We start from the raw sequence: 14,779 nt of genomic DNA on the forward strand, positions 1-14,779 counted from the left end.
TAATTAGTGCCAACTCTGGCACAACAGATACTGTCAAAATTATTGTGATGTATGACACATATCTCCAGATCTATGTCCAGTTAAGTATTCTGGGAAAAGATCATGAGAATGTGTGTTGTTCTGTGGTTTGGCCAGAAGCTGAATTGCCTTCTAAACTTTTAGAAAACTTAGCAATTGCTTATCAATTGCTGGTTCAATTAATTTGCTGTTGACAATGATAAGTAATGATATAAGGCAATATTTTGATGGATCGATTTTGGATTCCTACATATGTATAAGTATCACAGAGGCAGTACTATACCAATTTGAATATACATCACAAGTAAAGTGAAGGTGAAATTAGATAGTGTTAGAGAACTCTCTTGTTCTATATATCATTCTTTTAATACTTTGGAATCTGACTAGATCCAGTAGTCAGGTTAAAGTTCCTTTATTGTCTTAATTATATTTATTTTAATGTTTTTAAGCCAACACTTGTATAGGCACTATCTCAGAAAATTGTCTGATGTCAGCATTTGTTATGTATTACTTTTCTGCAATAAGATATTGACATTACCTTTTACCAATGAACATACAGTTGTCCAGCTATTCAACCATTATCTCTTACCTCAATAAAGTAACATTTGTTTGAAATAGTGGTTTCAAATTTTGGCACAAGGCCAGTAAGTTTGTGGGAGTGGGAAATACAATTACAACAACCCCAGTGCTCAATTTGTACTTGACCCTGAAAGGATGAAAGGCAAAGTCAACCTTAGCAGAATATGACAGACAAAAAGCTGCTAAGCAGTTTGCTCAGCATGCTCATGGTTCTGTCACTTGTCTGTCTTATTTGTTTGAAATATCAAAGACAGTTATTACACAAAGCACAAGGATACATACAACCAGTGCTCAACCTTGATTTCAATTGTGTTAAATAAATTAAAAGCACATTTCCTCTAGCCTATTGCTTATGACTTTTCCAAAAACTTTCTTTACAAATATATAAACTGAGACAAATAGAATTAAGTACATTTCATTTAGACAAATGAAACTAAGAGATAATCTATTCATCTGACCAATCTTACATCAGTTTCTTTTAAATTTGCAAACAGACATTTGATTTAAATATTAAAATTAAGGAATAAAATAGAAATAATTACCTTTGTTGAAGAACAGTGATGCCATGTGACCCTGTTGAAAGAAAGGTTTGACTATATTATAATAGTTAAGTGGATTCTGTTGTGTCTGGGGAGAGTCATTTTCTTTTTGTGCCTTATAATGTAACTCATTCACCGGTAAAATTTCCACTTATTTCTTATTTTTATTTTCCTAAAATTTTCGTTGCGTCTTAACGAAAATTTTAGGAAAATAAAAATAAGAAATAAGTGGAAATTTTACCGGTGAGTGTGTTACATTACAAGGCACAAAAAGAAACTGACTTTCCCCAGACACAACAGAATATGCTTCAGCACACAAACTCATATAAAGAATCTTGCAAACCAAATCCAAAAACGAAAGTTAAGTGGATTATTAGTTAGTAATTCTAATATTCTCTCATATTTTCATTTTAGGGAGAAGATGCAGCCTATTCTTTTATTAAATTAACTGAGATAATTAGGGAAGAATACATTGTCTATGGGCATAATAAAGCCAGTGCACACACACAATGCAAGCAAAGGTTACACAAAAGGACAGTATGACCTCTGGAAGATTAGTTAGCAACCATGACTACAATGTACTAAACCTACAAGAATAATAGATGTACCCATGTCCTGCTTGATTGAAACAGCAGTAGTTAGTTTCTGTTCCTTAGTTCTAGATGTGTTTGTATGTAGCACTTTTATGATATAGTATCTAGAGCAAGAAATGAGAAGAAAAGAATCAGCTTTTTTTTTCTGTTAGTAACAACAAAAGAAAAAGGAGTTTCTATAAGATTGCTTGATTTGCATAAAATATCAACCAATCCTCCCCACATCACTCTTTACAGTCTTAAAAATGTAAAGAACATGTTAGATAATGTAGTCCTCCATATCTCTACAAAGAACGGTGAAGGCTGAAATACTTTTGATCATACACCTGTTTGATTTGATCTGAATGGCAACAACAACAATAACAAAAAAAAAGCAGCATAGCTAGATCTTAGGGTGACAGGCCTCACAACATATAGGATTGCGAGTGGAGGTGATTGATTGCCTTAATGGCTTCAGAAAAAGATTTGGAAGCCGTGAAGTTCATACTTTAGATATTTAGGAAACTAAATAATGTTGCACACTGAGCTATACAGGGCTTTCTTCACTACACACATCTAGTCATTCATTCTCTCTCACTCATTCATTCATGCCAACACAAAACACAAACAGCTTGTTATTTCAAAATCATTAGAAAAAAAATAGAGCAGAAAATAACGAAGCAAACAAAAACTTAACATACCATTTCGACTCTCTCTGTGATATCATACAGTTTGTTAGCTGAAACAAATAAAATTATATATTATAGAACGCTATTATCTTACATTTATATATTAAATGTAATTGTTGAGAACTAATGAATGATTCATAAGAACACTAACTAGAATTGTTTTCTATATCAACTAAATTTAATTTAGAGTTATATTGATAGTTGTGACAACAGAATATATTGTAATATAGTTCACTTACATGTGAACCCTACAAAGTTAAGGTGTGTTCAAATAAGCTACATCTTGGATCTAACTTTAAATTATGGTACTAACCATGTCACCTAAGTCCACTTAACCTTTCCTCAAGGAGCAATATTGGTGTTAGGTATCAAACTGACTGGATTATAGCAGGTTAATAAGTTATAGATTTAAATTCAAATCCTCTCTTTAACATACTATATATTTCCCCTCTCAAGATATTAGGAAATGGCAAGGGTTTCAATTGTAAAATACCACTACTGTTGCAATGTCTCCATGAATGAAACTGGCCATCACTTGAAAATATTTGGAAATGTGTATTTTGTGACACTGTCAGCTAGTTTTAGTTGATGGAATTCTGCATCATGCATGCTATATAACCACTCCTAACATTTTTTATTTTTTGGGAATTTTCAGAAAATTTTCATAAATTTGTGTTCTACACACAGGAATTCATACAATTATGAAAAGAAATTTTTTGTATGTGATTTAAAGGCTATTGCTGTTATTTTTAGCACATCTCATGCCCACCTTATACCTTCTTCATTTCTTTGTCACTGTGACATGTTGATGCTTTTCAATATCTTTCTTCCCATAAACACATGTAATGGTATATTGCTGGAATTTGAGCAAAAAATTTGTATTGTCCATATTTTAAACTGTGATTTAAAAGAAAAAAATTTTGAAAAATCAAAAATAAATTTTTTGTTATAGTAGTGTGAATTCCTGTGTGTAGAATACAAATTTGCAAAAACTTTTTGAAAATTACAAAAAGTAAAAAGGCTTATAAAGGCTATAAGTTATATGGCACACATAAAGCAGAATTCCACCCTTTAATTATTATTAAGTCAAGGCAGATTATTTGAAAAATTAACCATTAGAAAAACATTATAAATAGCTATCAAGAAATCTAAAACAAATCTATGATAATTTCTCACCATTGCCATCACTATCATCTTCCTGATCCAAAAGTGGTTGTTCTTCATTATTTTCATACACAATGGTATCTTTTTTATGTCTCTATAATAGAATATTGAAAAATGCATTAGTAAATGTATGATCATGCAATAACCTATTTTGATCATTAGGGTTCTTTTGATCTCTTCATTTTCACGCACTGTATCCATCTACAGACATTAAGATGCAATTGAAATAATTCAACAACAATGAATTTTGTCTATAATCAAATATTTAGAGCAGACATTTTCAAAAAGGGTGTGCTGTAAATTTATAAAAAAAAAAAAAAAGAAAACCACTTAATCCATACTAATGTTTAAGCATATTGAAAAATGTGTTTTTCTAAATTTGTTCTACTCAAAAATGATCAATGAAATAAAGAAACATTTTTTTTGAAATTTTAAAACTAAATAACAGGTTTTTTTAAAAACATTTCCACACTAAATACTGTTAATTGTTTTTATTTCATTTCCATTGTGATGTGAAGTTAAAATGAATATATAACTATTATATAACTATAACTATGTCTTAAAAATTGATTATTTGTCCATTGATTACTTAGAAATAAAACCTATATGAGTTCTCAAAATATTTTTAAAAACCATTACATTAAGAAAGATATGTACAGCTATTGTTATTATGAATGCTCAAAGAAGTATCCTAACTCTTGAAAGAATACTGTTTACTACATTTATGAATCTTCCTGGGCACTTGAGAAAATCTATTTATCACTTCCCTGGATCTTTCCACTGCCTCCAGAATGGCAACCCCCACCCACTTTGGGAGCCACTGCTCTGGCAGAGGTGATGGAACAATAAACCCTAAGAGTACATGATAAATAGATTCTCTCAAATGCCCAGGAAGATTCATAAATGTAGTAAACAGTATTCTTTCAAGAGTTAGGATACTTCTTTGAGCATTCATAATAACAATAGCTGTACATATCTTTCTTAATGTAATGTTTTTTTTAAATATTTTGAGAACTCATATAGGTTTTATTTCTAAGTAATCAATGGACAAATAATCAATTTTTAAGCCATAGTTATAGTTTTTTTAAGGAAATGCATAATTTTTAACCAGTGGTATTGTTATGAGAATATCACAATCCTTAATCCTTTTGATGCCAACCTACCTGAAATTGTCTCTGTTTCTATGATAGAAGCTTTTTAGTTTAAAGCAGTGACCCCCCGCCCCATTTCCCACTCACCACCACAAACATATATATCACTTTCTACATCAAATTCAAAATATCTGTATTTTACAAATAAAACTTAACCTAATCAACCCATTATTTTGTTGCTTTTACATCCATTGCCCCATTTTGGCCACCCCTTTTCACTCCCACTTTTCCTCAGCACTTTCCTGGATCTTTCCACTGCCTCAAGAAGGGCAATCCCACCCACTTTGGGAGCCACTTTGGCAGATGTGATGGAGCAATAAACCCTAAGAGCACATGATAAATTCTCTCAAATGCCCAGGAAGATCCATAAATGTAGTAGACAGTTTCTGTTACCTAGGTGACCAAATTAGCAGAGGAAGAGGATATTCTGAAAGTATACTAGCTAGAGTAAGAGCAGCGTGGAGAAGTTTTAGGGGGCTATTATCTTTGTAGGTATCTAAATGTTTCTATCTTGAAGAGTAAGGTAGAATATATGATGCTTGTGTATGAACTGCAAGGTTACATAGTAGTGAGGCTTGGCGTCTGAATGTAGAGGATTAGCAAAAACTACAAATAAAATGAAATGAGTATGCTCTGCTGAATGTGGACTGACAGTGTGCATGAATGAGGAAGTATAAATAAGTTGATGAAAAAAAAAGGGTATAAGAGAAATCAAATGTAGTACTGGAGCTATAAAAAAAGCATCCAGTATACTCTGTGAAGTGATTGGCATTACGAAGAGCATCAAGCCATAGAAACCACAGATGCCGAAACATGTCATCCAGCTTGTCAGATCCTACTGAACCATCCAACCCATGCCAGCGTGGAAAATGGCCTTAATCACTCTTTTAATCAAGTCCTGATTTATTTCATTCCCAAAGGAAACAAAAAATTCGAGTAAAAATGTCACAAAGTTTTTAGAAAAAAACTAAAATATTTAGTGCATTTTTCTTTGAAAATTGCAATATAAAACCCACAAAATTACTTGATGGAAGTTTGATATAATATATGAAAAAGTGCACTATAATGTGATATTTTGATAGATAAAATTAAGATAGAATTGTAGTTGTCTAGATGTTTACATAATAAACAAAGATATAAACATAGTAAAATAACAACATAAGTTATCATTGATCCACAGTGTATTCATAACAATCAGCTCATATCTTGCTAAAGATGTGTTGTTTTCCAAAGTAAGTCACATAACTCTGCTTGTCTTAGTTTAGAGTCTCTATTATTTAAATAATGAGTTCTTAATTTTAAAATTGAATCAGCTATAAAAAATACTTATCATCACTTAACATCTGCCTTCCATGCTGCCATGGGTGGGATGGTTTGACAGGAGCTGGCCAGGCAGAAGTCTGCATCAGACTCTTGCAACTGTTTTGGCAGGATTTTTACAGTTGGATGCCTTCCCTAACACCAACCATTCAGCAGGATGGACTTAGTGCTTTTTACATGGCACAAGCACAGGCAAGGTCAGTTTTGGCAAGGATTTTACAACTGGATGCCCTTCCAAATACCAACCACTTTACAGCGTGAACTGGGTGCTTTTAAGTGGCACCTGTACTGACAGGGTCACCAAGTACTCGCAAGACAAAAAAAATCTCCTTTGGGAGGGGAGGGGGTATTGGAGGAGGTGAACTTGTGTCAGATGATGAAAGGTTATAGTGAGACAGATAGACAGAAACAGGTGCACTGCTGCAAAGAAAATATAAGGTTACCCAATCTGAGGGAAGTGCAGGAGAAGGGGAGTGAGAGTGGGAGACAGCAGGATAGAGATGGTGGCAAAGTGCCAGGCATCTCAAAAGAAATGGGGATCAGAATATAAATGGAATGGTTGAGTAAAGGAAGAGAGAGATATAGATGGTGGTAAGTGCCAGGATATTGTGAGGAATCATGATTAGAGAGTGTGGAGGGTGTGTGTGAAAACCTGGGTATATATAGAGTCGGGTGGGTACTGGATAGCAATGATACAGAGAAACAGGGCCATGAGAGCAGGATTGGGAAGTGAGAGGTAGTCATAGTGTATGAAGGAAGAAATGTGAGGAAGAGATGTAGAGATGTAGATTGGTTTGTTGAGGTAGGGTGTGTGCACTAATGTAGCTAGGTGGCAGGGGCAGTCTGCCCTAGGTTTGCTGTAGGCAATATGTGTTTTTTATGGGGTCCAGGGGTGGCAAACGGAAGGGCTGTCCCAGGTGGCACACACTCTAGCTATGCTAGTGGGTGTGTGAAAACTTTTCTTGTTACATGTGGGGGGGAACACACAGGTCAGGGGCTAGCAGATATCAATGATACAGTGAAACAGGGTGTATGGGTGGAACATACAGATCAGGAGCTAGCAGAGAGCAATGACACAGTGGGACAGGGCCAAGAGGATTGGGGAGTGGGAGGTAAGCAAAGTGTATGAAGTGGAAATGTGAGTAAGTCAAGAGATGTTGTTTGGTTTGTTGGGGTAGAGTGTGTAAGAAGTTTTCTTGTTAAGTGTGGGTGAGACACACAGCACTTCTAGAACTCAGTTTCGCTGATGTGGGCAGGTCTTCTCAAGAACCTCATATCGCCCAGACATCTCGGTCCATTGTCATTTCCTCCATGAGGCCCAACATCCTGAGATCAAATAATGCTAATTATGTTTTCTTATACATAATGAAACTACTTGTTTGTTGTGTGATGTATTACAGACATATTAACACACAAGGCCCAAATCAATCTATTTGCTGGTTGATTTGGGCCTTGTATGGGGAAGATGGTAAAACCTAACATAGGAGGCTAAACAGACAGAAAAAAAAAACCCAAAGATATGGGTCAAGATTGTAATATTGTGTTAGGTACCCAAATACCAGGAAGAGAACTTATACTCTTATAGTATTGGTCATTGTAGGAGTGAAGAGGAGGGGGTAAATTTTTAAATGAAGAAGTGACCAAATGGTTATGATGTTGGAGAAATATTTACTGAAAATATATAAATATAATCTTTTATTATAGTTACTCTAAATAAGGATGGCGAGTTGGCAGAACCATTAGCATGCTGGGGAACATGCTTAGTGATATTTCATCTATCTTTATGTTCTGAGTTCAAATTTAGCTGGGGTCAGTTTTGCCTTTCATCCCCTCAGGGCCAATAAAATAAGTACCAATTGAGCACTGGGGTTGATGTAATTGACTCACCCACTCTCCCAAACTTGCTGGCCTTGTGCCAAAATTTGAAACTATTACAGTTACTCTACATCTTACGATGATCGACTGTTGATCATTTGTATGAGGAAAAATAAATACTATTTATTTATTTAAAAACAAAAAAAAAATTTAAGTCATTAATTTTCCATTTTGTTTAGATTTTGTTTGTCAAGGAATAGATTTGAAATTAAACTTTTCTGGGATTCCAAAGGTTAGAAAACATGGCTGTTTCTGGCTGTTATTTGATACATAAAAAAATAAATGACAAAAAAAAAAAGAAAGAAAAAAAGAATTATCAGTGGAACTGATTATTTTATTTATGAATACTGAATAAAAAAAATGTGGGGTAGACTATGGGGTTAAAGTACAATAAAAAACCTGATTGCAAGTTGTATAATGAATATGAAGGTGAAATGAAGGAAATTAGTGGGATAACATAAATGAGGATAAACTGAAAATGTAAAATAACAAGGAGAACAACAAAATTGATCACTGTTGAGAACTGATGAATGATTTATAGCAACAATAACTGGAATATTTTGTATATAACACTCTGATCTAAGTTATATTGATAAAGACAATACAGTAGATTTGTTTCATCCCATCTATGCCTTGATACCCATTCCTTGTGAGTATACCCCGGCACTTGCTGCCATCCCTCTCCTGCTCTTGCTATCTTCTACTCTCTCTCTTTCTTTCCCTTGCTCTTCCCTCTGGCTGAGTAATCATGTATCTCCTCTACAGCAGCACACCTGTTTCTGCCATCATTCTTGATCACTCTCTCTCCCTCCTTTTCTTGCTCTTTCCTCTGGTTAGGTAACCATGTATTTCCTTTACAGCAGTATCCCTCTTTCTTGTTAAGTCTCCCTCTCTCTCTGGGTGCCTCTTCAGCAGCACACCTGTTTCTGCTCTCGTTCTTGTTAACTCTCACTCTCTTTCTCTCTCTCTGGCTGGGTAACAATGTACCCTTCTACAGCAAGACATCTGTTTCTGTCTCTCTGTCATACTCTAACTTTTCATCATCTGACACAAGATCACTTCCTCCAATGCCCCCTCCCATCTCAAAGATTCCTCATCTTACAAAGTTACTTGGTAACCCCACCAGTGCAGGTGCCACTAAAAAAGCACCCAGTCCACACTGTAAAGTGGTTGGCAATTGGAAGAGCATCCAGCTGTAAAAACCCTTGCCAAAACTAACCTTGCTTGTGTGAGTGCCATGTAAAAAGCACTCAGCCCACTCTGTGAAGTGGTTGGTGTTAGGAAAGGCATCGAGCCATAAAAACCATGCCAAAACAGACACAGAAGTATGGTGCAGGCTCTTGCCTGGCCAGCTCCTGTCAAATTGTCCAATCTATGCCAGTATGGAAGGAGGACATCAAACGAGCTCACTGCTTTCCACCACATCCTCTTTACTGTTCCTGTTCATTGACAGTCACATTGGGAAGCAGTCCCCCCATCCTGGAGTAAATAATCCATCAATACTACCACCAGTATGCAGGCATGATGACCACGAGGAAAGCAAAAATGTCTTCAGACTTGCACTGCATACAAGCTCTCTTGACTTTCTCTAGTGTAATTAGGTTTTCTGTTCTTTTGCCAAAGAGGAACTCAACAAACTTCAAACTTTGGAGATTATCTAACTCTATTCAACAAGGATGACTCTGTAAGAAGTACCCCTGTTTATGAAGTCATTACATCTTTTGTCCACTTTGTTTCAGATTCCACTCCGTACAAACATGCTAGAAATTCTCCAAAACTCATTGCCTAATTAAGCCTGTAAGCTTTGCCACCTAGCATGAATATATAGTCACCAAGTGTAAAAACTTCTCTTGTCACTTCAACTTCACAAGGTAACCAGTCTTGTTCCCAAATAGTTTTTACTGATAAGCTGAAACTTATTTTCATCAATATTTTCAACATTCCTCCCTTAACATGCATGCCTGCACACACACACATGTAGTTTCTTGATCTAAGAAAGACAGTTCCGCAATTTCTTGCAGAACAACTTACACAGATGATCTGTTTGTAGTGATCAAATGTTTGTGCTACACACAAGCTCACTCGCTCTATCAAATCAAAATTACATGTGAAGGTGTACAGTTTGCAACATGTTAGGTATTGAAGTGATCACAAAGCAATATGAGATGATGTGTTTTGCTCAAGAACACAAGGCACTACCTGGTCCAGGAATCAAACCCACAATCTTGGAATCATGAATGCAACACTAACCATCAGGTCATGCATCCTAATGTGTATGTGCATATGCATGCATACATACATATAAACATAACCCACCCCTAATCTATAAAAATCCATGGCAGTGTGTTCCAGACACCCTTCCCTGAAGGCAAACTCTCTGATACTCCCAACATCTTAAAAGTGATCAAGGCAGCTATAAGTTAATATTTTAAAAACTTTGTTTCTCTTTCTCTTACATATCTAGCAGAACTCCAGTATCTGAGCTAACACATCAGTCTGTCATCTTTGAGAATGATATTGAAAGCATTTTTAAACTTGCAACCATGTCTAGCATGTATTGACAGAAATGTTGTGAGCACCACCTATCTCTAAGATTGGAAGTTTTTTTCAGATGCTCCATCAGAACTCAGTTATGTTCTCATTCTCTTTCTTCTGTGCATTATTAACCTACATGTAGCTACATCTAACTTAATACATTCTCACACAGATGGTACCATCTGACACTCAATGATAATCTTTCATAACCAAACATCAACAACATAGAACCTAGACATCTCACATCATATTGCATTATTCCCAGGAACAAAATTATTGAAAACATCCTCCAAAGAGAATACGTAAACCAGATCTCTTTCAACATTATGCCCTCTCTTCTAATGAACAACTCATTACTAAAAACCTTCCCAAACTATGTAAATGCCAGGCATCTCAATATCAGGTCTCTCACTTTGATAAAACTGCCTTCTCTGTGAAGTTAGATATTCTGTTTAAAGTTAGACAAGCTCTGAATAAATTCTGAACCTATAAAAGGCAGATATACATTGACAACATGTACAAAACAGCTGCAAAACACAAACATTCCAGGTTTCATATAAAAATATGCAGCTTATTGGCAAGTTTTCACTCCCAAATGGAATAAGTATACCAATGTGTTATGCACGCTATCCCTGTTCTATACTATAGTCACAACAGTCAACTGTGTATTATCCCCATCTGAAACAACCTAATTCAATGATCTTGCTACTTCTTGCAACCTCTACTACCTTATATCCCATATTCTCACATCAAACCTTTATTCCCACAATTGTGATCTGCATCCATGTTTCCTTACAGGCATGACATCAAAGATCATTTGTATCAGCATCTAGTGGGGCATGAAGAGGTTACAGGTAGCAACGCTCTTCCTTGAATTAAACTGTAAAAATTGAGACAAACAATTCATAGGATAAATTCTTCCACAAGAAAAATAAACCAATTTCAGAGTGCTTGTATACTTATATATCAATTCAGTTTACAGCACAACAACAATAACAGTATATTAATTCACAGTACATCTATGGATTTTTTAGCCAATACTGTATGTTATGACAAATGTAAACAATATACATGATATCTTTCTTGACAGAAAAACAAGGAACCTGTTTTAAACATGTCATGTTTCAATCCTGTGTTGGGATTTCATCAACTGCAAACCTTCTTTAGCTGCACAAGAACCTACTGTTTGTGAACTCATTGATATCATTAGTTTAAATAAACTGGACACACCACTTTGCATATATGACATTTTCTTAACGGTCAGTTCCAATAGTGGTCTATTATCAGTGTTTTGTTTCATCGCTACAGTGTATTAAAGAATATATCTATCCATTTTTTTTAGCCATTACTGTATATAACAATGAATGTAAACAATATGTCTATAACATAATATTTTTGTCAACAGTAAAACATTGAACAGCTGGGATTTCATAAGCAATGTTGGTTTGTGATTCTCAGTTGCTAAGGAAATCAGTAATAGAGTACAATGACACAATAAGAATACTAGTCTACTAATTTACTTCCCAGTACAACAATATACCAGTGTACCAATTCCCTTCACAATTCATTTAACCCTTTTGTTACCAACCCGGCTGAAACCGACTCTGGCCCTGTAGTACAAATGTCCTGTTTTCAAAAGTTCTGAATTAAAATCTTCCACCAAAACTTAGTCATAATTTATGTTCCTAACACTAACTTAATGATAACTATGTTATTTTACTAAATTCTTTGCTATATTTAAAATAATTGAAAGAAACACAAAGCATCTCAAAATAAATACAGCAATGAAAGGGTTAAGGCAGTATGCCAATTCTGTCTCCAGTACAATAAATATACTAGTATACTAAAATACTTAACAATATTTTGCCAGCATATTAACACATTGGATGAAAGGTCAATGGTTTGTGTCTCTGACACATGTTCATTTAGCTTTTCATTCTGTTGAAGCACAATTCACTGCTAAAGAAAGCAAGTGTAGTGCAATATTAGTTTTTTTCAGGTTGAATTATTTCTGGAAAGTGCAAAGTTCTCTTCATTTAACAGCATTGCAAGTAAAGAAAACTATGTTAAATTTTATAGTATTGCCATTGCATAAAGTGTATAACAGCTGAGAAGCAGTGATTAATAATTTGTCACTACCACCAAGTTATGTATGAGGCAGACACAACTCATCGTATAAGTTTATTGAAGTGTAAATAGTAGATGCTACAGTCTGGTAAACTTTACAGATTGCCGTAAACAGTAACTGCACTATGTCACATGGGTGATTGAACTTGTTACAGAATTCAACCTTTCTCATAAGAAAAGCTGCCTTTGATAGACTAACATCTCAGCCAAGACAAGATTTCTCCTTCACCTATTTAATAGCATGGGAACTAGAGATAAACACAAGCCAAGTTTTGTTTAATAACAGTAGGCCAACCCCCAATATGGTCTATGGTCAAAAGCATTCCAGCCATGACCATACAGTCTTTTTATTGGACATTATGTATCTAGAATTCCTTTAACTAGTGCCTTTCCATTTTTCTTATGAAAATAGGGTGTGATTTGAGGGAGATTTGGCAGCTTTTTCTAGCAAATCAAGTAGCTTTCTTGTTGGCTCAAGCACTGGCCTCATAGGCTGGAGAGGGTAATGAAACAGACAGACTTCTACATTGTTAAATTAAAATTAAATGAAATGGAACTTTTAAAAATGTGTTTTCTTATACATGTTTGACACATTTTCCTTCTAATTAGGCAGAAACTGTAGTGTTTTGTAAGAGAGATAACAGTTTATCTATTTGATTGCTACAATGCACTAATGTAAACACAGATAAATGATAAATAATAATGGAATATGATATCTTGTAAAGATGAGAGCATCTAGATATATCAAGAAGAAACAATGGGAAGTAGTTATATCCAAGCCTTTCTTCAAGAAAAGAAGTGACAGAAATGAAATAATCCCAGTTAGGAAGAGAAACTTGTTCGTGGCTGCTCAGTAAACTGATAATCTACAGCCATATCCCAAATGAACCAAGCAGTGACATATCATAAGCCCTTTCTAATTAAATAAGATCGGTAACTATTAAGGAAGATGGGTAGTTTTCCTTATTACATAAATTCTGTTTCAAACAACTGGAGGATTGTTAATTTAATAAGTAAAGCAAGAAAAATATAAATGAATCCAGCCGACTGGCAAGCATATTAGGGAGACAAGAAAATCACTTACAATTGGTTTCCAACCAAGAAAAGTATGTCGTCGAGCAAATGTCGTACGGATCTTAAAAATTCAAATGATACACTATTATGCATTCTTAGTGTTAACTATAGATCTATAAGTGACCAATGTGTTTTTGTAAAAAGGTCAAATAGAAAAAGAAATTAGAATAAGAAAATAACTAGACAAAGAATTGAAATCAAATGTTAACATTCATTGTTGCTAATGATTTTATTGAACTTATAAAAGCATACCTTGTAAATGGTGGGTATGTTTTTAAAGGGCATATCTCATTTGGCTAAAATTAACTTTAGCTAATACTTGCTTCTTTTTGAAATAAGAAAAGAAATCTACATTTCTGGATACATAAGTACCCTGAGATATAATAGTAATCCTGTTATTTTTTTAAGAGATGAGGAATTATGCACATTATTTACATTTGATGGATATTTCTCCTCATCTTGTTTGTTGTTAACACAACGTTTCGGCTGACATACTCTCCAGCCTTCATCAGGTGTCTTGGGGAAATTTCAAACCTGAGTTCTCATTCCCAAGGTATTTTTTGATGTTATTATTATTATTATTATTATTATTATTCAGGTCACTGCCTGGAATCGAACTCAGAATCTTGTGGTGAGTAGCCCGCACTCTTAACCACTACGCCATATGCCCATGGGCATATGGTGTAGTGGTTAAGAGTTCGATTCCAGGCAATGACCTGAATAATAATAATAATAATAATGACATCGAAAAATACATTAGGAATGAAAACTCAGGTTCGAAATTTCCCCAAGACACCTGATGAAGGCTGGAGGGTATATCAACCAAAACATTGTGTTAACAACGAATAAGATGAGGACAAATTAATGTAAATCATCATCATCATCATCGTTTAACGTCCGCTTTCCATGCTTCCTATTTCTGATTCAATAAAAAGAAATATATTAGCACAAAACTGGTAATATATAACAGTTTCATGGAACATTTCTTAAAAATTATTTTTAGTCAATTTTTTAACTCAGCAGGCATGCAAAAATATCTATTCTATATGCTCTCTATGCATGGCCTCACATTTATAAAGAAACAATGGCAAGATTTGCAAAGGCAAGAGAGAAACACACATGTATGATAAGACAGC

At 34.7% G+C, this 14,779-nt stretch overlaps 1 protein-coding gene across 2 annotated transcripts in view; it reads right to left on the reverse strand.

Moving 5' to 3' along the window:
- The window catches only part of LOC115209787 (transmembrane protein 104), a 46,852-nt gene that overhangs the window by 11,993 nt on the left and 20,080 nt on the right, over positions 1-14,779 (reverse strand). Inside the window, exons 4-7 of one of the 2 annotated variants that reach the window (XM_036506727.1) lie at positions 13,654-13,704; positions 3,574-3,655; positions 2,410-2,447; positions 1,140-1,170 (exon numbers count right to left, since the gene is read on the reverse strand). In XM_036506727.1, coding sequence (XP_036362620.1) covers positions 1,140-1,170; positions 2,410-2,447; positions 3,574-3,655; positions 13,654-13,704 — 202 coding nt within the window. The remainder of the gene's footprint in view (positions 1-1,139; positions 1,171-2,409; positions 2,448-3,573; positions 3,656-13,653; positions 13,705-14,779) is intronic. The other variant, XM_029778317.2, reaches the window with a different exon arrangement.

This window comes from Octopus sinensis, linkage group LG1, assembly GCF_006345805.1.
Source record: "Octopus sinensis linkage group LG1, ASM634580v1, whole genome shotgun sequence".
Classification (NCBI taxonomy): Eukaryota; Metazoa; Mollusca; class Cephalopoda; order Octopoda; family Octopodidae; genus Octopus; species Octopus sinensis.